General features: G+C 39.3%; 3 protein-coding genes and 1 long non-coding RNA gene across 4 annotated transcripts; 2 read left to right on the top strand and 2 right to left on the bottom strand.

The window, feature by feature from the left end:
* The first annotated feature begins 1269 nt into the window (after window positions 1-1269).
* LOC131523142 (zona pellucida sperm-binding protein 3-like) lies at window positions 1270-3597 on the top strand. Its single transcript, XM_058749230.1, has 8 exons — window positions 1270-1831; window positions 2082-2200; window positions 2277-2380; window positions 2452-2629; window positions 2850-2967; window positions 3051-3133; window positions 3194-3285; window positions 3364-3597. Exons 1-8 carry the CDS (start codon window positions 1361-1363, stop codon window positions 3441-3443), a joined length of 1245 nt encoding a protein of 414 aa, XP_058605213.1. The 5' UTR covers window positions 1270-1360; the 3' UTR covers window positions 3444-3597.
* A 9740-nt stretch (window positions 3598-13337) lies between these two features.
* LOC131522898 (zona pellucida sperm-binding protein 3-like) lies at window positions 13338-15574 on the top strand. The gene is made up of 8 exons (XM_058748761.1): window positions 13338-13907; window positions 14163-14281; window positions 14363-14466; window positions 14538-14715; window positions 14965-15082; window positions 15166-15248; window positions 15309-15400; window positions 15482-15574. The coding sequence occupies exons 1-8, from the start codon at window positions 13359-13361 to the stop codon at window positions 15559-15561; spliced, it is 1323 nt and encodes a 440-aa protein (XP_058604744.1). The 5' UTR covers window positions 13338-13358; the 3' UTR covers window positions 15562-15574.
* A 2296-nt stretch (window positions 15575-17870) lies between these two features.
* LOC131523526 (zona pellucida sperm-binding protein 3-like) lies at window positions 17871-23256 on the bottom strand. The gene is given in 10 exon segments (XM_058749978.1): window positions 17871-17963; window positions 18045-18136; window positions 18197-18279; window positions 20494-20611; window positions 20860-21037; window positions 21109-21212; window positions 21294-21412; window positions 21668-21864; window positions 21867-22199; window positions 23148-23256. Coding segments are annotated over 10 exon segments (1413 nt in total). The 3' UTR covers window positions 17871-17883.
* On the bottom strand, window positions 20020-20356 carry LOC131522905 (uncharacterized). The gene is made up of 3 exons (XR_009266679.1): window positions 20343-20356; window positions 20191-20282; window positions 20020-20112 (listed from the first exon to the last, which is right to left on the bottom strand). It is a non-coding gene; the product is annotated as an uncharacterized LOC131522905 (long non-coding RNA).
* Window positions 23257-25454: the final 2198 nt, after the last annotated feature.

The following is a 25454-nucleotide window of genomic DNA, read 5'->3' as shown; positions in this document are numbered from 1 at the left end:
TCGCTTTGGCTAAAAGCGTCTGCTAAATGCATAAATGTAAACCTGAAAGTATCAACACTGGCTTTTTTTTTTTTTCAACCTTCAAATGGCTTATTTGCAGGTCTTATGTATCTTAAATTCAAAGACTGACAAGCATCTCGTTTAAGTTCAGTTTAATATTTAGTGTGCCAAACTTGCACAACCTGTACTGATAAGGTTGTGGAGTAGCAGACCAGTTTTAATTAAAAAAAATAATCATTCACTACACTGAAATTTAATGTTTTAATATTGTGTGGATTACCTTTAAGTATTGGTTTGTCACTCGTGCAACATCTCAGGCGTTTTCTTGCATAGCATAGTGTCACTAATATTACTCTAACTTTAGGACCATTGACTCTAATTCTTATGTATCATTATAGTGCTTCAAGACAGTCAAGAACTGATTTTTCTTTTAAAACTCAATCAACAATTGAAGAGCTGTGGATTTTTGTTAAAAATACAAGTAATCCACACAACTCCACTCCATCAGTTAATGTATTGTGATGCAAATGGCTGTGTGTTTGTACGAAACTAATCAATCAGGGCTGCATTTCCCAAAAGCATCGTAAGCTTTCAATGGGTCTACAATGTAAATAAGCTTACGATGCTTTTGGGAAACATATCCCAAGGGGTTTTAACTTAGAATCTGTCCATAATGTTGTGTCCTCCAGTGAAAAAGTGGTCTCATCTGAATCAGGAAACAATACACACAAGGAACTTTACAAGCCAGTGTGATTATGGATATTTTGGCCAGAAGCAACTGTTTAAAGTTAAACGTCTTGATGGATTTTTTACAAACATTGCTTTTCCCTTCACCACACAATTGATGTGAGTTACTTGTAGATTATATTTTTATCAGCTGTTTGGACTTTCATTCTGATGCCACCTGTTCACTGCAGATGACCCATTGGTGAGCAAGTGATGTAATGCAGTTTTTTCCAGAGCTGTTCTAATAAACTAAAATTTCTTAGAGATTATGAAAAATCTCTATTTGTGTCATCTTAGGTGCTTTTTAAATCACATTGCCCATCATAGACAAACTGTTAAAATTTATTTGGAAAATAGAATGTGTAGACGAAACCCTCAGATTCATATCAAGCTTTCTTTTGGCTAGTGACACTTTAGAACTTTCTCATTTGCTAATGCATAAACTCTACATGAGGAGAATCAAAGGTAATCAATTAAGCTGAAAGGGGAGGAGCCATCTTAATTCAAAGCTGTACTTAATGGCAAAGACAAGTATTGGTGGACATTGTGATATTGTGTCAATGCTTGTCAGAATGGGCTTTTTGCAAGGTGTGTTAGTGCTGGTTGTGATTGCTGCTTTTGACCTGAAGTATGTATGGGGAAGTTTGAGATACAGTCAAAGTCCAAGAAGCATGAAGTTCCAGTTCCAGCTTCCGGAGGTCCTGCTCTTTCTTCTCAAGGGTTCTGGAATACTTTGCAAAAGGCTTCTCCATTTCAGAATCTTGATTCCAGAGAATTTGCACAAGAGCCTCTTGGTGTTCAGGAGAAGCAGGTGTTGCAGGGTCCAGTGAAGCCTTTGGTCTGGAGGTTTCCCATCGTTCCAGAGGTGCAGAGTGAGGTGGCGGTGGACTTCCAGTTGAGGCAACCTGTCACTCCCAGTAGTGTAGCTATTCAATGTGGTGAGAACCGGGTTCTTGTGGAGGTACAGCAGGACTTGTTTAGCAATGGTCAGCTGATCCAGCCATCTGGTCTGTCTTTGGGAGGATGTCCTGTTGTTGGCTGGGTCCCTGGCTCCAGGGTGCTTTTCTTTGAGTATGAACTGCAGGACTGCAACAGTGTGTTGATGGTAGGAGCAGTTAAATATTACTGGATTTTTTGTATACTAAAAATAAACGTTCTTTACTGGTATCAATGGTTCCCTGAATGTTTAACATCCATGGAACAGTTCTATTCTTTATAGTGGAATTCTGTTCTTAAGAATTGGTCACTGAAAGGTTCCTTGAGGAACCGAAAGTGGTTCTATGGCCTGTCTGCTTAAACAACACTTAAGCTTCAAAAAGATAAATAGGACCTTTAGGACCTTAAATCTCTTACAGATGACCGAGGATGAGCTTGTCTATACTTTTGCTCTTACCTACACACCCGAGGCTCTCGCTGGCACTCCGATTACTCGTGCAGATGGTGCAGTTGTTGGTGTTCAATGCCACTATCAAAGGTAAGTGACTTTCAGCACTGTTTCTTGTTGTGATGCAACTGGAAGACTACTTATTTGGTACCTCCTTGAACCACAGGTTTCATAATGTGAGCAGTAATGCTTTGAGGCCAACTTGGGTCCCTTATGCATCAACAGAGTTTGGCGAGGAAGTCTTTCTGTTCTCCCTGAAGCTCATGATGGGTTGGTGCAGTTTCTTTAGACCTTAAGCCTTGTGACTGAGGCTGTGCCTAAACTGTTGTTCCCTCCGGCAGATGACTGGTCCTATGAGAGGCCTTCAACCTTGTATTTCCTGGGTGACATTATTAATATTGAGGCATCAGTGAAGGTGTACAACCACGTCCCACTGCGTGTGTTTGTGGACCACTGTGTGGCCACTCAAGTACCTGATGTGACTGCTCTTCCGAGATATACCTTCATTGAGAATAATGGGTAAGGTTGACTTGTTGCGTTTGCTCCCTGTAACCACTTTGTCACTGAGAACTAGGGCAAGTGTCATCAATGACTAGCGGTTTGAGTTCCTCGTAAGTGCTCTTTGCCATCACTGAGAATCATTGGGTCATGGCTCTTTATATTTGTCCCTGATAAGGTCTAGTGATTTGATGTTGTAGCATTGACATTGAGGGCTTTTTTTTTCCTTCCACTTTATCAGGTGCCTTGTGGATGCCAAGGCTACCGCTTCCAGTTCACGCTTCATGCCTCGATCCCAGGAAGACAAGATCCAGTTCCAGCTGGAGGCCTTCATGTTCCAGGAGGGAGACAGTCCTTCTGTATGTACTGAGTGAAATTGATTGTATTTCTCTTCCTGTTTACTCTGGTTTTTGTGACCTCTTACCTGTGGTGTCTTTTGCAGATCTACATAACGTGTATTCTGAAGGCCACTCTTGCTTCTGCACCCAGTGACGCTCTCCGCAAATCCTGTTCCTTTGCCAATGGGTATGTTCATGCTACTTAAGAATGCGTTGAAGGTGCTGTTTCTAATATTTCTTGTTTCAGGTGGTTTGCTGCTGATGGAAACCACCAGGCTTGTGGCTGCTGTGACTCCACATGTGTTCCTGAAGGTAGAATTGCTGCTTCTCCCTTTGGCGGTAGGTAGCTGCTTTTAAGATTGCTTCTGACACTTCAAGTGCAGTACTTAATGGGTTTTTTTTTTTTTTCTCTTCTAGGCATTCAGTGGGAAGGCAAGGCCTCAGTCAGTCCTGTAATGGTTCTAGAACGACAGAAGACTTTAGCTGGTTTTCAATAAATTGACCCGTTGATGTTTGAAATAAATAAAACCGTTTTTTTAACCTTGTGATATGGGCCTTCAGCTTTTAGACATGGTTGATGACAGCACAACAAATCAACCAACCCGGTATTGCGTGATAATTGTGATCATGTAAAAAGTCCATACATTTAACATATTTTTACCATAGTAACTGTTGCTCGACCATGTCATGTGTAGTCAATACACAGTAACTACAACATATACCATGCCTCTCATCACCGTAACTGTAGTTTTACTGTGGTATTTATAGGTATGGTAACCACAACACCTTTTCATGATTTTACCATAGTAAAGTAACTGTGTTTACTGTCTACTCTTTGTATTTAAAGCACAATAATCACAACACTTACTATGGGTTTACCACATTAACTGTAGTTTTACCGTGGTATTTGTTGTTAAAGCACAATAACCACAACATGCTTTTACCACAGTAACTGTACTGTATACTATTTGTAACGCAGTAACCACAATACTCCGGCAGCTCTTTTAAGAGTGTGTCTCTCTCTCTCTCTCACACACTCTATCTCTCTCCACACACAGACTGTGTTCACTCAGACGATACTTCGTCAGCAGCTTTCTCTGACCATACTCTTTAATACTGCTCAGGTATGGCGCTAATTTATAATCAGATTTTATTCTGTGGAAGTAAGTTAATTTCTTTACTTGAGTTACTTTTTGCTGCCAATCATGAATGTATTCTTCCTGGGTTATTTTTTCTGTTTCTTTAATTTTTGAATTCTTTAACTGAATTGTGGAATTGAGTTGATGTTTTTCCACTAAATAGTGAAAGGGGTCACTCTCTGGGTGTTTCTGCCGATAAGTGAAAGCACTGTGGTGGCAGCTATCTGTCGGCGCGTCTGAAAGATGGATCCAGAACTTCGCTGCTCTCTTCTGGATCTCAGAGAGCAGAGGGAATCTGCCCAGTTCTGCCCTGCAGCCGAGATTCGGGGCGTTTCTGTGAATTCCCAGGATGCTTTTGCAGAATTCAAGGTGGAAAATTTCAACAGGGTTTTTGTCCCATGATTCATAGTTTAATTTAAATTTGGGGCCCCAGATTTCACATCCATAGAGAAGAATGGGTTTGATGATGCTATCGAAGATTTTCAGCCACAGTTTAATGGGTGGGTTGAATCTGAACAGGGGTCGTCTTATACTGTAAAAAGCCCTGCGTGCCTTATCCGTCAGATCTTTGATTGCAGTATTGAGCTGTCCAGAGGCTGAGATCGTCAGACCCAAATAATTATAACAGGTGACGTGATTAAGAATTGTTCCACCGATTGTGAACTCATATTTTTTGTCAGCAAGACGAGGCTTTTCCTGAAAGATCATGATTTTTGACTTCTCCATGTTTATCGGTAAGGCCCAATCGTTACTGTACTTTTCCAGAATGGAGAGGCTTTGGTGCAGCCCCTCTTCATGAGGAGACAAGAGCAGAAGATCTTCTACATTCAGGAGGCATTTGATTTCTCTGCCCTCGAGGGTCAGACCAGGACCAGAGGACTTATCAAGTGCTGATGCCAGTTCATTAATATAGATATTAAATAGAGTCGGGCTGAGGCTGCAGCCTCTCTCTCTCTCTCTCTCGCTCTCTCTCTCTCTCTCTCTCTCTCTCTCTCTCTCTCTTGGCCTGACTTGCACAGCATTGCCAAAGCACTGTCCATTAATACAATAAGGAACAAACAATTATATAATACATAGAACAAGAATACATCTGTAAAATAATTAAGTAAATATGTACATGTATACTTTTTTTTTTTTTTCCACAAACAAGAAAAATATTTACGACATTGTTAAAAAATAAATTAATTTTAAAAAAACCTTTGTACAACATGCAAGAAATGATCTTGCTTCAGTTTTGTCCACTGGCTGATAGTCTTAGTTTGTGACAGGCTGATACATACAGTATCTTGCCGCTGTTGTGATCACTTTGGAATTTTCCCCTAAAATGTGACTTAATTTTTCTGCATTTGGTAATGCCATAAAATTTGGTTTAATTTGTTGGAATTTGAGGAAATATGCAGCTCTAATGTTGTGATGGTAATCACAGTGCAGCAAGAAATGTTCCTCTGTTTCCACTTCTTTCTGCGAGCACAGTGAACACAGTCTCTGTTCTCGTGGCTGCCATCTTTCTCTGTGTCATCCTCTCTCTATAGCCAGACAGTGATCACTCAGTCTGTACTTCGTTAGTGTCTTTCTTAATTTGTGATCTTTTATACAGCTCAGGTATTCTGCTGGTCCGTTCCTATTTTTCCGAACTGTAATCCACGTAATTATTTTATGTGTTAATAATAACTTTCCTTACAGTCCTTCCTCTCAAATATTTTGGTCACAAATAATTTTTAACACACTCTCTCAACATGTATATATTTCTCTTCGTTTCAGCTGAAAGGGAAGACCAAAGGAAGGCCTATCATGGGATTTGAATTTGGTCGTCTTGTGCGTTGATGGATAGGACCAAAAGCTGCAAACACTTCCAATGGTACGTCTGTGTTGGTCTGAGAACCTTGACTAAACTGTACTGCAGTTACATTTGCACAGCATTTGACGTTTCTTTAACTTTGGTTTACGTAGCCCATCAGGAAGAACCCTCAACAAAGTGTCATGAAGAAGTAATAATAATTCATACAATTTACCAAGTCAGCAAATTCGTATGATATTGTACAAGCGTACACCTACAAAATTCTACCACTTTTACTCCTGCTGCTGTCATTGGCCATTGCTGTGCTCATAGTAAGTAGTCAGAGTGTTTGCATCATAAAGTTTATTTTAAGTCTACTGGAATCTTTATTAATCTTTACAAATTGGCGTGGTCTCTTCCCGTTCTAACAGTACATGATATCTGTCCACACCTCACAGTCTGCCTTTCTTTCCATGCTGATTTTTATTGAACACATCTGTCTAAGAAGCAAGAGTCTGGAAATGCTAGTTTAACTTGTCACGTGACAAATCAGATCTTCAGTTAATTTGACCAAATCAGACCACTTAAAGCTGTTCACAGCAAGAACAAGAACTGTAATGATAACTATTTTAGCAACCACACCAACAGAGAATTATTGTTATACACGCTGCAGTTATGTTGTTGTCTACCATTTGTTGTTGTCAATGTTTTCATTGTTCATCATGTGTTAAGTTCTGTTTCTTCCTGTCTTGCAGGATTTCTCACAGATTACTCCATCAGCTTTCCACAATATTAGCCCTTCCAAAAGCTTCTACATCTCTCTCTCTCTCTTGTGTGGCAGATCTGCTCTCAGTCCTTTACTGCCAACTTCCAGTATTAGCATGTCTACTTGTATTAATTTCTCCTCTACAGTCAACACTCCCATCTCTACTGTGAGCACTGCACTCCTGTCACTATCACTATATACAGTACATGCATACAGCAGGTAAAATAAGTATTGAACACGTCACCATTTTTCTCATTAAATATATTTCTAAAGGTGCTGTTGACATGAAATCTTCACCAGATGTTGGTAACAACCCAAGTAATCCATACATACAAAGAAAACAATACAAATAAGTTCGGAAATTAAGTTCTGTGTATAAAATGGAATGACCCAGGGAAAAAGTATTGAACACGCTTACTGAAATTGATTTAATACTTTGTACAAAAGCCTTTGTTGGTAATGACAGCTTCAAGACGCTCCTGCAGGAGAAACTAGTCGCATGCATTGCTCGGGTGTGATTTTGGCCCATTCTTCCACACAAACAGTCTTCAAATCTTGAAGGATCTGTGGATCTCTTCAATGAACTCTGATCTTTAGTTCTTTCCATAAATTTTCTATTGGATTGAAGTCAGGTGATTGGCTGGCCATTCTAGCAGCTTTACTTTCATTCTCTGAAACCAATTGAGAGTTTCCTTGGCTGTGTGTTTGGGATGATTGTCTTGCTTTTATCAAGAATGTCTTGGTAAATTTTTTCCATTCATCCTTCCTTCAACTATATGAATTTTGCCAGTGCTACACCATGATGTTTTGGGGTGATGTGCAGTGCCATTTGACATCCAACCATGGTGTGTATTATGGCATCCAAAGAGTACAATTCTTTTTTTTTTTTTTTTTTGTCTCATTTGACCAGATTATATTCTGCCAGTATTTCATAGGCTTGTCTAAATGTTGTGCAGCAAACTTTAAATGAGCTTCAACATGCTTTTTTCTGCAGCTATAGAGCCTTGCGTGGTGAGCGTGCATACAGGCCACGGCGGTTGAGTGCATTACTTATTGTTTTCTTTGAAACAATTATACATGCTAATTCCAGGTCTTTCTGAAGCTCTCCACAAGTGATCCTTGGCTCTTGGACAACTCTTCTGATAATTATTTTTACTCCTTTGTCAGAAATCTTGCGAGGAGCACCTGGTCATGGCTGGTTTATGGTGAACTGATATTCTTTCTACTTCCGGATTATGGCCCCAGCAGTGCTCACTGGAACATTCAGAAGTATGGAAATGCTTCTGTAACAAATGCCATCAGTATGTTTTGCAACAATAAAATTGCGAAGGTCTTGAGAAAGCTCTTTGCTTTTACCCATCATGAAATGTTTCTTGTGACACGTTGGTCATGAGACACCTTTGTACAGGCCATCAGTTGAGACTGAAGCAGCTAATATTCATTTCCACTGACAAGAGGCAGGATTGCTTTCTAAATACTGATAGATTTCAGCTGGTGTCTTGGCTTTCCATGCCTTTTTGCACCTCCCTTACTTCGTGTTCAATACTTTTTCCCTGTGTCATTCCACTTTATTACACAGAACTTAATTTCTGAACTTATTTGTTTTGCTTTCTTTGTATGTATGGATTACTTTCATTTCATGTCAACAGCACCTTTAGAAATATATTTACTGAGAAAAATGGTGACGTGTTCAATACTTATTTTACCCGCTGTATGTGTGTTATTTATATATATATATATATACTTGCTCAAAATGGTTGACTTTTATCATTTTATAATTATTAACCACTAATGTGTCTTGCATTAAAAGAGTAGCAAACAATAGGAGATATATTTTGTTATTTATTGTTCTTAATCATTTTTGCCTATTTGTTTGTTAAAGAGAAAAAAATATACACATTTCAAATGGAGCCTTGAATATCATTTGGTATCTTATAACATTTTCTGTAAACAAATGACACAAAATTGAATATAGACAATGTTTTTTAAAGGGGTTTTCTATTGCATATTTCTTAGTTACCTCTATGCAAATACATTTTTATAACCAACAGCTTTTTTTGTTTTCATTTTTTTTTTTTTTTTTTTTCATAGTGGCACAAACCGGAGAGAGAATGCTGTTCTGGGCACTGTTTATATGGGAAAAGTTTGAGATATCAATAAACATTGGAAAATTACTATAAATTGTGAGATTCATGATTTTTTTTTTTTTTTTTTTTTAATATTCCTATAGTTCAACTGGCAGATCTAAGAATGGCAAGTTTGTAGGGTCCATTTCCAGGAAACACAGAAGTGATTGATTGTTTTCTTTTAGTACACTATAAATACACTGTAAATGTTACAGAAGCACAATCGAATAGTAGAAAAATACTGCATGCTTGAATAATTATCAGAGGTGTTTTTTTTTGTAAGCAAATTAAACATTTTGACTTTTATTATTTATTTTTCACACAGTATATGCAAACTTTTGAGTTTAAATACTGTACATTAATATTAATGTAAACAATATATACAATGGGAACTATTACACTCTTGTTTGAAAAAAAATATTATGATATACTAATGTTCTTTTTTCTCTTCTTTTTCCTGACAGACTGTGAGTGAGAAAGACCGGAGAGACTTACTAAAAGTATAAATTTTTGCACATTTATTCACTCATCTGACATTTACAAAATAGCACACTTATGTTCTGTTTTGTAATTCTGTTATTAAAACATTATAAACATTTTTAAAAAATGAGTGTGAATCCATTTTTGTGTTTAAGATGTGTTTAAGATTTACTGTGTAATGGGTATTTTAAATTAGAAAGATAGGTGTGGTGTAAATATCGTTGGCTTTTGGTGTATCAGCCACATCTGGGCCACACTTTAGCTGTTGATATGGGCCAGATCCGCACCAAAGGAAATTTGCTGACTGGGCAGCTGTACTAACTAAGCAGCCCACTGTTCTACTAACAACTCATTTGAACGCATACGCTGCCATTTTAACACATTACCTCATCTAACATGATGCAGAAACACTGAAATAATTTAAATAATACTGTTAAACCCGTGATATCGTTACTGTCACGAATCCGGTCTACGAACTTCCGTTCACATTGACTCTCACACCATACATCACACTGGACTGCATTTCCCATCATCCATTGCACTGACAACACACACAGCTGATTGCACTAATCACACTCACACCTGATCCACTGATTACATACGCCGGTTTCACACCGCACGCGTAAGCAGAGCAGAGGCAGCGCAGAAGCGGCGCGTATGCAGAGCGTATGCAGAGCAGCTGAACCGGAGGCTTTCTTTACTGCAAATACAGACGAGTATCGTTCATTCGGTCACGCTTTTCAGGTGTTCTCCTACAGCTGTCTGTCATGTGCTTTGATATGGGCAGTGCCGTGTTCCCCTCTGTCACGTGTATAACATGTTGTACATATAGTTTACATGATAAAAAGTAATCTTAAAGTTAATAAATGCCTCTAGTTTTAATAATTTAAACAGGCCTTTGAAGTGGGCAATAACTCCTGGCAGTGATGTGTTTTCGTGTAGTTGATTCTATGCTAAATCTAATATTTGATGGTTTTTTTTGTTTTTTTTAATGTTGTAGATTTAAGTAGAAAATGAGAATCGCTAAAATTATTGAATATATTTTGAGACAAAGGTCTTCTTAATGATTACCAGTTTGGTTTAAGATAATTAAAGCAACAGTTTTTCAATAACTAGAAGAATATGTATGGTATTTGGTGTAAAAAGCGCCCCTGCTGTTGGGGCGAAAGGCACAATAATTAACATGATATTTAATAGATGGCTGACTTTTCCAATTGCTGACATGACATGGTTCATATGGTATCATATAGCCTATTATGTTGGGTGTCCACCTTAGAGATAATCACCATGTTTATAATGAAACCATCATATTTAAAAATATGATATTAATCATATATAATAAAATAAAATGTGTTGTTACTACTGTAAATCTATATCTTATTATGGGATTTCCTTCAATGCTTTCAGAATCTTTACTTTTTATTTTGTTTCTGTATTTTAAAATATATTTTTATATTAACATTTTAATGACATTATATTTATTGAACATTATTTATCAAAATAAGCAGAAAATAGCCTAACTTTGCTAAAGTGATTGTGTTAACACTAGTATCAATTTTTTTATTTTATTTTTTTTTTAGCTACGTATTTATTAATACAGTGTGCTTTTTACCCCGTGATTGTGAAACAAGAAACACCTCACGTGATTTTACGTGAAATGTGTAATTTTTCATGTTAATCAGGTCAATTTTGATCAACAAAAATGCACTGTGGCTTTAATTCAGCGTAAGCGGCGCAGCAAAAATAGACTCGCCGCTGAAACTGTTGCGGCACTGGCGCTTCTGCTCTGCTCCTGCTACGCGCTGCCGCGCCGCCTCTGCCTGCAGTGTGAATGCTCTAATCTGTTAACATGGGCGCCGAAAAAAATACGTGCTGCTTACGCATGCAGTGTGAAACCGGCGTAAGAGAGGGATAAGTGCATACAATACTCGGCAGGGAGGAAGAGGAAGTCCAGAGTTTATGTAGTCTTGCCTTGCCTGTTTTCCCGTGTTTGATTCTAGCCCGTGTTTCCTGGATTAACCTTGCCTTGCCCCACTGGATATTGTTCACCGATCGTAGACCCACACTTGCCCTAGGATTACTCTTTGTCTTGTCCCTGCCATACCTGTTTGCCATTGTTTCGACCCTGCCTGTATTTATGACCATGCCTTTAAATAAAAGCTTGCACATGGATCCGCACGTCTCACGTCTCGTCAGCCCCGTTACAGTTACATAAAAAAATTGTTGCCCTTATTTACCTGTTTGAAGGAGTACGCGCATCAGGTGAACCGTGACGTCACTGCCGCTGAAGATGCTGCATGGTATCCGGAGGCATCTCTCCACCGAAGTTAATGGGAAGGATTGTGTCGTATGTACGCAAAATTGGACTTTGGCGTATGCATTACACGCAATTGGAAAGTGTAAAGTCGTGTTATTTATACGAAGATTGATGAGACCGGGTTGCAACATTCATTAAGCTGTTCATTCAGTGTTCGGAGTCCGGACATAGGCTTGCTAGACGGTTGAAAATTTTAATTATAGGCCTATTAATTGTGGAATATATCTAAATGTTTAAAATAATTTTCAGTGAGGAGTAGCCTAATCTAAATTAATCTTTTATTATCTGCGCCTCAGTTGTGCGGTAAATGCGCAATTATTTTGGGGCAAATTAATTGTAGTAGACCTATAAATTTAATAATAAAACTACCATAATAATAATAATAATAATAATAAGTCATAATTTAATACATTAATTGGAAATGCCAAATCCTCACGATATCACAGATAGCTTTTTTCTTTCTTTTTTTTTAGTTATTTCTGGCTATTGTCCATATTGTCATCGTCTGCGCAAGCGCAACCCGACTATTTCACACATGTGAGCACATAAATCGTGAGCTTTGGCTTTCCATCGCATGCGATCTTCTCGTAGGCTACACAGTGTTCGTTGATATCTTGCTGAAATCGCACGGAAATCGCACAGTGTATGCCCGGCTTTATGTATTTTAAATCAGGAAAATAGCATGGATCTCTCAAGTTCAGTTTAATATTTAGTGTGCCAAGCTTACAGAACCTGTACTGATGTTAGGTTTTGTGCAGTAGCAGATCAGTTGTAATTCCAAAAAAAAAATCATTGACTACACAAACCTTAACATTGTCTGGAATTAAGATGTGTGGAATCCCAGTGGATGACCTTTTGAAGTATATTGGTTTGTCACTTGTGCAACATCTCGGGCATTTTGTTTCTTGCACAGCACAGTTTCACTAATATCATTTGAGTTTAGGACCATTGACTCTGATCCTTATGTTTTTCATCATCGTTTTAATGCTTCAAGACGGTCAAGAACTGATTTCCATTTAAAACTCAAGATCAACAATTCAAGAGTGGTATTTTTAACAAATCCACAAGCAATCCACGCAACTCCAGTCCACTAGATAATGTATTGTGAAGCAAAAGGCTGCGTGTTCATATAAAAAAATTAATAAATAAAAGGCATTTTAACTTTGAATCCATAATATTGCTTCCTCCAGTGAAAAAGTGGTCTCATCTGAATCAGGATAGAAAAATGCACAGATCAAGCACCGTTTACAAGCCAGTGTGATTATGGATATTTTGTCCAGAAGCAACTGTTTGTTTTTGTTTTTTTTTACAAATACAGCATTTCCCTTCACAAGACAGTATGAATGACTTGTGGATTGTTTTTATCAGCTGTTTGGACTTTCATTCTGATGCCACCCATTCACTGCAGATGATCCATTGGTGAGCAAGTGATGTAATGTTAAATTTTTCCAGAGCTGTTCTAATAATAAACTAAAATCTCTATTATTTGTGTGATCTTAGGTGCTGTTTAAATCACATTGCCTATCATAGACAAACTGTCAAAAATTTACTTAAATATTAAAATTGTAAATTGTTATTGTAAATAAGTAAAATTGTGAATAAGTGTAGATAAAACCCTCGGATCCATCTCAAGCTTTCTATTGGCTAGTGACACTTTAGAACGTTCTCATTTGCTAATGCATAAACTCTACAGGTCCAGAGGAGAATCAAAGGTAATCAATTAAGCTGAAAGGGGAGGAGCCATCTTAATTCAAAGCTGTATTTAATGCCAAAGACAAGTATTGGTGGGTATTGTGGTATTGTGTCAATGCTTGTTAGGATGGGTTTTTTTCAAGGTCTGTTAGTGCTGGTTGTGATTGTGGTCTTTGACCTGAAGTATGTATGGGGAAGTTTGAGATACAGTCAAAGTCCAAGAAGCATGAAGCCGCAATCAGATCCAGCTTCCAGAGGTCCTGCTCTTTCTTCTCAAGGGTTCAGGAACCCTTTGCAGAAGGTTTCTCCGTTTCAGAGTCATGTCTCCAGAGAATTTGCACAAGAGCCTCTTGGTGTTCAGGAGAAGCAGGTGTTGCAGGGTCCAGTGAAGCCTTTGGTCTGGAGGTTTCCCATCGTTCCAGAGCTGCAGAGCGAGGTGGCGGTGGACTTCCATCTGAGGCAACCTTTGACTCCCAGTAGTGTAGCTATTCAATGTGGTGAGAACCAGGTTCTTGTGGAGGTACAGCAGGACTTGTTTAGCAATGGTCAGCTGATCCAGCCATCTGGTCTGTCTTTGGGAGGATGTCCTGTTGTTGGTTGGGTCCCTGGCTCCAGGGTGCTTTTCTTTGAGTATGAACTGCAGGACTGCAACAGTGTGTTGATGGTAGGAGCAGTTAAATATTACTGGATTTTATTTTTTTGTATACTAAAAGTAGAGGTTCTTTTATTGGTATCAATGGTTCCCTGAATGTTTAACATCCATGGGACAATTCTGTTCTTTATAGTGGAAAACCGTTAAGAATTGATCACTGAAAGGTTCCTCGGACCCAAAAGTGGTTCTATGGTCTGGCTGCTGAAACCTCTTTTTGAAGTTTGTGTTAAGTTCAACTTTTTATAGTTGACCACTTAAATCTTACAGATGACCGAGGATGAGCTTGTCTACACCTTTGCTCTTACCTACACACCTGAGGCGCTCGCTGGCACTCCGATTACTCGTGCAGATGGTGCAGTTGTTGGTGTTCAATGCCACTATCAAAGGTAAGTGACCTTATGTTCAGCATTGTTTCTTGTTGTGATGCAACTGGAAGACCACTTACTTTGTACCTCCTTGAACCACAGGTTTCATAATGTGAGCAGTAATGCCTTGAGGCCAACTTGGGTCCCTTATGCATCAACTGAGTTTGGCGAGGAAGTCTTGCTGTTCTCCCTGAAGCTCATGATGGGTTGGTGCAGTTTCTTTAGACCTTAAGCCTTGTGAATGAGGCTGTGCCTAATCTGTTCTTCCCTCTTGCAGATGACTGGTCCTATGAGAGGCCTTCAAACTTGTATTTCCTGGGTGACATTATTAATATTGAGGCATCCGTGAAGGTGTACAACCACGTCCCACTGCGTGTGTTTGTGGACCACTGTGTGGCCACTCAAGTACCTGATGTGACTGCTCTTCCGAGATATTCCTTCATTGAGAATAATGGGTAAGGTTGACGCTATAGTTGACTTGTGTTTGGTCCCTGTAACCACTTTGTCACTGAGAACTAGGGCAAGTGTCATCAATGACTAGAGGTTTGAGTTCCTCGTAAGTGCTTTTTGCAGTCACTGAGAATAATTGGGTCATGGCACTTGATAGATTGGCATTCTTGAGCTGCTATTTAACTATCTCTTGTCTCTAATGTCTAGTGACTTGCTGCTAGAGTCAACATTGAGTTTGGTCACCACTTTTTCAGGTGCCTTGTGGATGCCAAGGCTACAGCTTCCAGTTCACGCTTCATGCCTCAATCCCAGGAAGACAAGATCCAGTTCCAGCTGGAGGCCTTCATGTTCCAGGAGGGAGACAGTCCTTCTGTATGTACTGAGTGAAATTGCTTGTATTTCTCTCCCTGTTTACTTTGGTTTTTGTGACCTCTTACCTGTGGTGTCTTTTGCAGATCTACATAACGTGTATTCTGAAGGCCACTCTTGCTGCTGCACCCAGTGACGCTCTCCGCAAATCCTGTTCCTTTGCCAATGGGTATGATCATGCTACTTAAGAATGTGTTGAAGGTGCTGTTTCTAATATTTCTTGTTTCAGGTGGTTTGCTGCTGATGGAAACCACCAGGCTTGTGGCTGCTGTGACTCCACATGTGTTCCTGAAGGTGGAATTGCTGCTTCTCCCTTTGGCGGTAGGTAGCTGCTTTTAAGATTGCTTCTGACACTTCAAGTGCAGTACTTAATGGGTTTTGTTTTTCCCCTCTCTCCTCTAGGCATTCAGTGGGAAGGCAAGGCCTCAGTCAGTCCTGTAATGGTTCTAGAACGACAGAAGACTTTAGCTGGTTTTCAATAAATGGAAAAACCTATTCTTGTGTTCCTTTCTTTTTCTTGTCTAGTTTAACCAATTGTCGTCCTACACTTTCCAGAAGGAAAGGCTCCCTTTTCTCAGTAGGGAAACTAATATTGACCTTTTGAAGACAGACCTACTATGAACTCCGTTTGAATGGTTTAAAAGTGGAATACATTGCCTATGAAGCTATAAAAGGAATTCCAGTAATTGGAGTATATTCCAAAAGTTCTGCTTGAACACCCGCTTCCTCGAAGCACTGCAGATTTTGCATGTGTCTTATGCAGTGAACTTTCTTCCCACATGTTGGCGACTTCAAATGAGTGGCTTCATTTGTCCTTGCATCCCCAAATGGACTTGATCAGTTTTAAATTTATTTCCCAATATGCTTTGACCAGAGTGGGGACCTGCTGGTACAGGTGATTATGTCAATAGGTCTGATAAAAGCGCAGTCCCAGTTTTCAACCTGCATCAATGCTGGAATTTTCCACCTCAAATGGGTTTTCTAGGTCTTGTGTATTTTGTCAGGAAAATGGCATGCATCTAGTTTAATATTTGGTGTGCCAAACTTGCAGAACATGTACTGATGTTTGGTTTTGTGCAGTAGCAGATTTATAATTCCAAAAATCACTGACTACACTCAAACCTTAATATTGTCTGGAATTAAGATGTGTGGAATGCCAGTGGATGACCTTTTTGGAGTATATTGGTTTGTCACTTGTGCAACATCTCAGGCATTTTGTTTCACTATCATTTGCGTTTAGGACCATTGACTCTGATCCTTGTGTTTTTTGTTTTAATGCTTCAAGACAGTCTAGAACTGATTTCCATTTAAAACTCAAGATCGACAATTCAGCTTTTCACTTCACAAGACAAGGTGACAATATCCACCTAAATTCAAAGCTGTACTTAATGGCAAAAACAAGTACTGATGGCCATTGTGGTATTGTCAATGCTCGTCAGGATGGGTGTTTTGCAAGATGTGCGTTAGTGCTGGTTGTGATTGTTGTCTTTGACCAGAAGAATGGGGAAGTTTGAGGTACAGTTCCCCTTTCTACGGTGGCCGAGAGAGCTCAACGCACTGCAACTTCAGAAAACACAAAACATTTTTGCCAGTTTGATAGCAGGTGGTGCAAATGCTCACAACTCAAACAATTTTATTTGCAGAGTGTTGCTTTGGTTGTTGTGAGCATTTGTAGTGCGTGTGTTATCAAGTTGAAGGGGTTTTCTTCATTTGCAGGTGTTTTTTCTATTTGCAGTGCATTGAGCTCTCTCAGCCACCGTAGAAAGGGAACTGTACCTCAAACTTCCCCATTCTTCTGGTCAAAGACAACAATCACAACCAGCACTAGCACATCTTGCAAAACACCCATCCTGACGAGCATTGACAATACCACAATGGCCATCAGTACTTGTTTTGCCATTAAGTACAGCTTTGAATTTAGGTGGATATTGTCACCTTGTCTTGTGAAGTGAAAAGCTGAATTGTCGATCTTGAGTTTTAAATGGAAATCGGTTCTAGACTGTCTTGAAGCATTAAAACAAAAACACAAGGATCAGAGTCAATGGTCCTAAACGCAAATGATAGTGAAACAAAATGCCTGAGATGTTGCACAAGTGACAAACCAATATACTCCAAAAGGTCATCCACTGGCATTCCACACATCTTAATTCCAGACAATATTAAGGTTTGAGTGTAGTCAGTGATTTTTGGAATTATAAATCTGCTACTGCACAAAACCAAACATCAGTACATGTTCTGCAAGTTTGGCACACCAAATATTAAACTAGATGCATGCCATTTTCCTGACAAAATACACAAGACCTAGAAAACCCATTTGAGGTGGAAAATTCCAGCATTGATGCAGGTTGAAAACTGGGACTGCGCTTATCAGACCTATTGACATAATCACCTGTACCAGCAGGTCCCCACTCTGGTCAAAGCATATTGGGAAATAAATTTAAAACTGATCAAGTCCATTTGGGGATGCAAGGACAAATGAAGCCACTCATTTGAAGTCGCCAACATGTGGGAAGAAAGTTCACTGCATAAGACACATGCAAAATCTGCAGTGCTTCGAGGAAGCGGGTGTTCAAGCAGAACTTTTGGAATATACTCCAATTACTGGAATTCCTTTTATAGCTTCATAGGCAATGTATTCCACTTTTAAACCATTCAAACGGAGTTCATAGTAGGTCTGTCTTCAAAAGGTCAATATTAGTTTCCCTACTGAGAAAAGGGAGCCTTTCCTTCTGGAAAGTGTAGGACGACACAATTGGTTAAACTAGACAAGAAAAAGGAAGGAACACAAGAATAGGTTTTTCCATTTATTGAAAACCAGCTAAAGTCTTCTGTCGTTCTAGAACCATTACAGGACTGACTGAGGCCTTGCCTTCCCACTGAATGCCTAGAGGAGAGAGGGGAAAAACAAAACCCATTAAGTACTGCACTTGAAGTGTCAGAAGCAATCTTAAAAGCAGCTACCTACCGCCAAAGGGAGAAGCAGCAATTCCACCTTCAGGAACACATGTGGAGTCACAGCAGCCACAAGCCTGGTGGTTTCCATCAGCAGCAAACCACCTGAAACAAGAAATATTAGAAACAGCACCTTCAACACATTCTTAAGTAGCATGATCATACCCATTGGCAAAGGAACAGGATTTATGGAGAGCATCACTGGGTGCAGCAGCAAGAGTGGCCTTCAGAATACACGTTATGTAGATCTGCAAAAGACACCACAGGTAAGAGGTCACAAAAACCAAAGTAAACAGGGAGAGAAATACAAGCAATTTCACTCAGTACATACAGAAGGACTGTCTCCCTCCTGGAACATGAAGGCCTCCAGCTGGAACTGGATCTTGTCTTCCTGGGATTGAGGCATGAAGCGTGAACTGGAAGCTGTAGCCTTGGCATCCACAAGGCACCTGAAAAGTGGTGACCAAACTCAATGTTGACTCTAGCAGCAAGTCACTAGACATTAGAGACAAGAGATAGTTAAATAGCAGCTCAAGAATGCCAATCTATCAAGTGCCATGACCCAATTATTCTCAGTGACTGCAAAAACAAGTACTGATGGCCATTGTGGTATTGTCAATGCTCGTCAGGATGGGTGTTTTGCAAGATGTGCGTTAGTGCTGGTTGTGATTGTTGTCTTTGACCAGAAGAATGGGGAAGTTTGAGGTACAGTTCCCCTTTCTACGGTGGCGAGAGAGCTCAACGCACTGCAACTTCAGAAAACACAAAACATTTTTGCCAGTTTGATAGCAGGTGGTGCAAATGCTCACAACTCAAACAATTTTATTTGCAGAGTGTTGCTTTGGTTGTTGTGAGCATTTGTAGTGCGTGTGTTATCAAGTTGAAGGGGTTTTCTTCATTTGCAGGTGTTTTTTCTATTTGCAGTGCATTGAGCTCTCTCAGCCACCGTAGAAAGGGGAACTGTACCTCAAACTTCCCCATTCTTCTGGTCAAAGACAACAATCACAACCAGCACTAACGCACATCTTGCAAAACACCCATCCTGACGAGCATTGACAATACCACAATGGCCATCAGTACTTGTTTTTGCCATTAAGTACAGCTTTGAATTTAGGTGGATATTGTCACCTTGTCTTGTGAAGTGAAAAGCTGAATTGTCGATCTTGAGTTTTAAATGGAAATCGGTTCTAGACTGTCTTGAAGCATTAAAACAAAAAACACAAGGATCAGAGTCAATGGTCCTAAACGCAAATGATAGTGAAACAAAATGCCTGAGATGTTGCACAAGTGACAAACCAATATACTCCAAAAAGGTCATCCACTGGCATTCCACACATCTTAATTCCAGACAATATTAAGGTTTGAGTGTAGTCAGTGATTTTTGGAATTATAAATCTGCTACTGCACAAAACCAAACATCAGTACATGTTCTGCAAGTTTGGCACACCAAATATTAAACTAGATGCATGCCATTTTCCTGACAAAATACACAAGACCTAGAAAACCCATTTGGAGGTGGAAAATTCCAGCATTGATGCAGGTTGAAAACTGGGACTGCGCTTTTATCAGACCTATTGACATAATCACCTGTACCAGCAGGTCCCCACTCTGGTCAAAGCATATTGGGAAATAAATTTAAAACTGATCAAGTCCATTTGGGGATGCAAGGACAAATGAAGCCACTCATTTGAAGTCGCCAACATGTGGGAAGAAAGTTCACTGCATAAGACACATGCAAAATCTGCAGTGCTTCGAGGAAGCGGGTGTTCAAGCAGAACTTTTGGAATATACTCCAATTACTGGAATTCCTTTTATAGCTTCATAGGCAATGTATTCCACTTTTAAACCATTCAAACGGAGTTCATAGTAGGTCTGTCTTCAAAGGTCAATATTAGTTTCCCTACTGAGAAAAGGGAGCCTTTCCTTCTGGAAAGTGTAGGACGACACAATTGGTTAAACTAGACAAGAAAAAGAAAGGAACACAAGAATAGGTTTTTCCATTTATTGAAAACCAGCTAAAGTCTTCTGTCGTTCTAGAACCATTACAGGACTGACTGAGGCCTTGCCTTCCCACTGAATGCCTAGAGGAGAGGGGAAAACAAAACCCATTAAGTACTGCACTTGAAGTGTCAGAAGCAATCTTAAAAGCAGCTACCTACCGCCAAAGGGAGAAGCAGCAATTCCACCTTCAGGAACACATGTGGAGTCACAGCAGCCACAAGCCTGGTGGTTTCCATCAGCAGCAAACCACCTGAAACAAGAAATATTAGAAACAGCACCTTCAACACATTCTTAAGTAGCATGATCATACCCATTGGCAAAGGAGGCGTCACTGGGTGCAGCAGCAAGAGTGGCCTTCAGAATACACGTTATGTAGATCTGCAAAAGACACCACAGGTAAGAGGTCACAAAAACCAAAGTAAACAGGGAGAGAAATACAAGCAATTTCACTCAGTACATACAGAAGGACTGTCTCCCTCCTGGAACATGAAGGCCTCCAGCTGGAACTGGATCTTGTCTTCCTGGGATTGAGGCATGAAGCGTGAACTGGAAGCTGTAGCCTTGGCATCCACAAGGCACCTGAAAAAGTGGTGACCAAACTCAATGTTGACTCTAGCAGCAAGTCACTAGACATTAGAGACAAGAGATAGTTAAATAGCAGCTCAAGAATGCCAATCTATCAAGTGCCATGACCCAATTATTCTCAGTGACTGCAAAAGCACTTACGAGGAACTCAAACCTCTAGTCATTGATGACACTTGCCCTAGTTCTCAGTGACAAAGTGGTTACAGGGACCAAACACAAGTCAACTATAGCGTCAACCTTACCCATTATTCTCAATGAAGGAATATCTCGGAAGAGCAGTCACATCAGGTACTTGAGTGGCCACACAGTGGTCCACAAACACACGCAGTGGGACGTGGTTGTACACCTTCACGGATGCCTCAATATTAATAATGTCACCCAGGAAATACAAGTTTGAAGGCCTCTCATAGGACCAGTCATCTGCAAGAGGGAAGAACAGATTAGGCACAGCCTCATTCACAAGGCTTAAGGTCTAAAGAAACTGCACCAACCCATCATGAGCTTCAGGGAGAACAGCAAGACTTCCTCGCCAAACTCAGTTGATGCATAAGGGACCCAAGTTGGCCTCAAGGCATTACTGCTCACATTATGAAACCTGCGGTTCAAGGAGGTACAAAGTAAGTGGTCTTCCAGTTGCATCACAACAAGAAACAATGCTGAACATAAGGTCACTTACCTTTGATAGTGGCATTGAACACCAACAACTGCACCATCTGCACGAGTAATCGGAGTGCCAGCGAGCGCCTCAGGTGTGTAGGTAAGAGCAAAGGTGTAGACAAGCTCATCCTCGGTCATCTGTAAGATTTAAGTGGTCAACTATAAAAAGTTGAACTTAACACAAACTTCAAAAAGAGGTTTCAGCAGCCAGACCATAGAACCACTTTTGGGTCCGAGGAACCTTTCAGTGATCAATTCTTAACGGTTTTCCACTATAAAGAACAGAATTGTCCCATGGATGTTAAACATTCAGGGAACCATTGATACCAATAAAAGAACCTCTACTTTTAGTATACAAAAAAATAAAATCCAGTAATATTTAACTGCTCCTACCATCAACACACTGTTGCAGTCCTGCAGTTCATACTCAAAGAAAAGCACCCTGGAGCCAGGGACCCAACCAACAACAGGACATCCTCCCAAAGACAGACCAGATGGCTGGATCAGCTGACCATTGCTAAACAAGTCCTGCTGTACCTCCACAAGAACCTGGTTCTCACCGCATTGAATAGCTACACTACTGGGAGTCAAGGTTGCCTCAGATGGAAGTCCACCGCCACCTCGCTCTGCAGCTCTGGAACGATGGGAAACCTCCAGACCAAAGGCTTCACTGGACCCTGCAACACCTGCTTCTCCTGAACACCAAGAGGCTCTTGTGCAAATTCTCTGGAGACATGACTCTGAAACGGAGAAACCTTCTGCAAAGGGTTCCTGAACCCTTGAGAAGAAAGAGCAGGACCTCTGGAAGCTGGATCTGATTGCTTCATGCTTCTTGGACTTTGACTGTATCTCAAACTTCCCCATACATACTTCAGGTCAAAGACCACAATCACAACCAGCACTAACAGACCTTGAAAAACCCATCCTAACAAGCATTGACACAATACCACAATACCCACCAATACTTGTCTTTGGCATTAAGTACAGCTTTGAATTAAGATGGCTCCTCCCTTTCAGCTTAATTGATTACCTTTGATTCTCCTCTGGACCTGTAGAGTTTATGCATTAGCAAATGAGAACGTTCTAAAGTGTCACTAGCCAATAGAAAGCTTGAGATGGATCCGAGGGTTTTATCTACACTTATTCACAATTTTACTTATTTACAATAACAATTTACAATTTTAATATTTAAGTAAATTTTGACAGTTTGTCTATGATAGGCAATGTGATTTAAAAGCACCTAAGATCACACAAATAATAGAGATTTTAGTTTATTATTAGAACAGCTCTGGAAAAATTTAACATTACATCACTTGCTCACCAATGGATCATCTGCAGTGAATGGGTGGCATCAGAATGAAAGTCCAAACAGCTGATAAAAACAATCCACAAGTCATTCATACTGTCTTGTGAAGGGAAATGCTGTATTTGTAAAAAAAAAACAAAACAAACAGTTGCTTCTGGACAAAATATCCATAATCACACTGGCTTGTAAACGGTGCTTGATCTGTGCATTTTCTATCCTGATTCAGATGAGACCACTTTTCACTGGAGAAAGCAATATTATGGATTCAAAGTTATAATGCCTTTTATTTATTAATTTTTTATATGAACACGCAGCCTTTTGCTTCACAATACATTATCTAGTGGACTGGAGTTGCGTGGATTACTTGTGGATTTGTTAAAATACCACTCTTGAATTGTTGATCTTGAGTTTTAAATGGAAATCAGTTCTTGACCGTCTTGAAGCATTAAAACGATGATGAAAACATAAGGATCAGAGTCAATGGTCCTAAACTCAAATGATATTAGTGAAACTGTGCTGTGCAAGAAACAAAATGCCGAGATGTTGCACAATTGATAACGGAGAAACCTTCTGCAAAGGGTTCCTGAACCCTTGAGAAGAAAGAGCAGGACCTCTGGAAGCTGGATCTGATTGCTTCATGCTTCTTGGACTTTGACTGTATCTCAAACTTCCCCATACATACTTCAGGTCAAAGACCACAATCACAACCAGCACTAACAGACCTTGAAAAACCCATCCTAACAAGCATTGACACAATACCACAATACCCACCAATACTTGTCTTTGGCATTAAATACAGCTTTGAATTAAGATGGCTCCTCCTTTCAGCTTAATTGATTACCTTTGATTCTCCTCTGGACCTGTAGAGTTTATGCATTAGCAAATGAGAACGTTCTAAAGTGTCACTAGCCAATAGAAAGCTTGAGATGGATCCGAGGGTTTTATCTACACTTATTCACAATTTTACTTATTTACAATAACAATTTACAATTTTAATATTTAAGTAAATTTTGACAGTTTGTCTATGATAGGCAATGTGATTTAAACAGCACCTAAGATCACACAAATAATAGAGATTTTAGTTTATTATTAGAACAGCTCTGGAAAAATTTAACATTACATCACTTGCTCACCAATGGATCATCTGCAGTGAATGGGTGGCATCAGAATGAAAGTCCAAACAGCTGATAAAAACAATCCACAAGTCATTCATACTGTCTTGTGAAGGGAAATGCTGTATTTGTAAAAAAACAAAAACAAACAGTTGCTTCTGGACAAAATATCCATAATCACACTGGCTTGTAAACGGTGCTTGATCTGTGCATTTTTCTATCCTGATTCAGATGAGACCTTTTCACTGGAGAAAGCAATATTATGGATTCAAAGTTATAATGCCTTTTATTTATTAATTTTTTTATATGAACACGCAGCCTTTTGCTTCACAATACATTATCTAGTGGACTGGAGTTGCGTGGATTACTTGTGGATTTGTTAAAAATACCACTCTTGAATTGTTGATCTTGAGTTTTAAATGGAAATCAGTTCTTGACCGTCTTGAAGCATTAAAACGATGATGAAAAACATAAGGATCAGAGTCAATGGTCCTAAACTCAAATGATATTAGTGAAACTGTGCTGTGCAAGAAACAAAATGCCCGAGATGTTGCACAATTGATAATTGATAAACCAATATACTTCAAAAGGTCATCCACTGGCATTCCACACATCTTAATTCCAGACAATGTTAAGGTTTGTGTAGTCAATGATTTTTTCTTTTGGAAATACAACTGATCTGCTACTGCACAAAACCTATCAGTACAGGTTCTGAAAGTTTGGCACACTAAATATTAAACTGAACTTGAGAGATCCATGCTATTTTCCTGACTTAAAATACATAAAGCCGGGCATACACTGTGCGATTTCAGCAAGATATCAACTCGCACTGTGTTATGGCATATAAATGCACATATCAGCTTTGTATTTCTTACTAGTAGAAATATAATTTCTGATATCAATAATTACATTTTTACTAGTAAAGATATCTATTCTTAATATCAACAATTTAATTCTTGATATCAACAAGTTAATTGTCACTAGTGACAATGTTCATTTCTGATATCTGAAAATGTATTTCTGATATCAACAGTTGTCACTAGTGACAATTAAATTGTTGATATCAAGAATTAGCATTTTTAACTAGAGAAAATTTAATTGTTGATATCAGAAATTAACATTTTTACAAGTGGAAATGCAATTGCTGATATCAAAAATAGCCATTGTTACTAGAAATCTAATTCCTGATATCAAGAATTAGCATTTTAACTAGTAAAAACTGAATTGTTGATATCAAGAATTCATATCCTGAGAATGAATAAAAGTCAAAACGGCTTGCCATACTGTGTAGCCTACGAGAAGATCGCATGCGATGTAAAGTCAAAGCTCATGATTTACGTGCTCACACTATAGCCTACGGTCCGATTGTCGAGCGCGATTTATGTGCACCGTATATGGACCAGTGGCGGATCTAGGATTTTTTAGAAGCAGGGGCCACAATGGGGCCACCATTTACAGAGAGGGGCCAAGTTTACCAATCAAGTCTTTGGAAACTTTAACAATAACAGCTTAAATATTTCCGTATATATATTCATTAAGAATAACATATGTAATAAAATATAATACCATATTTGAGGAAAAATGGGCTTCCCTGCAAATTTGGTGTTCGTTTTCACACTTTGAGTTTTGGGTTCCAACAAGAAAATTCATGAGCATATGATAAAATACAATATGTACAGCTTAATGTTGTTCTTGAACATTGTAAGAAACTGACACCACACATCTTATCGTAAAAAACAAAAAAAAAAACACACAAAAAAAA

Source organism: Onychostoma macrolepis, chromosome 17 (assembly GCF_012432095.1).
Source record: "Onychostoma macrolepis isolate SWU-2019 chromosome 17, ASM1243209v1, whole genome shotgun sequence".
In the NCBI taxonomy this organism is placed as follows: Eukaryota; Metazoa; Chordata; class Actinopteri; order Cypriniformes; family Cyprinidae; genus Onychostoma; species Onychostoma macrolepis.
This window is presented reverse-complemented; position numbering and strand designations above follow the sequence as displayed.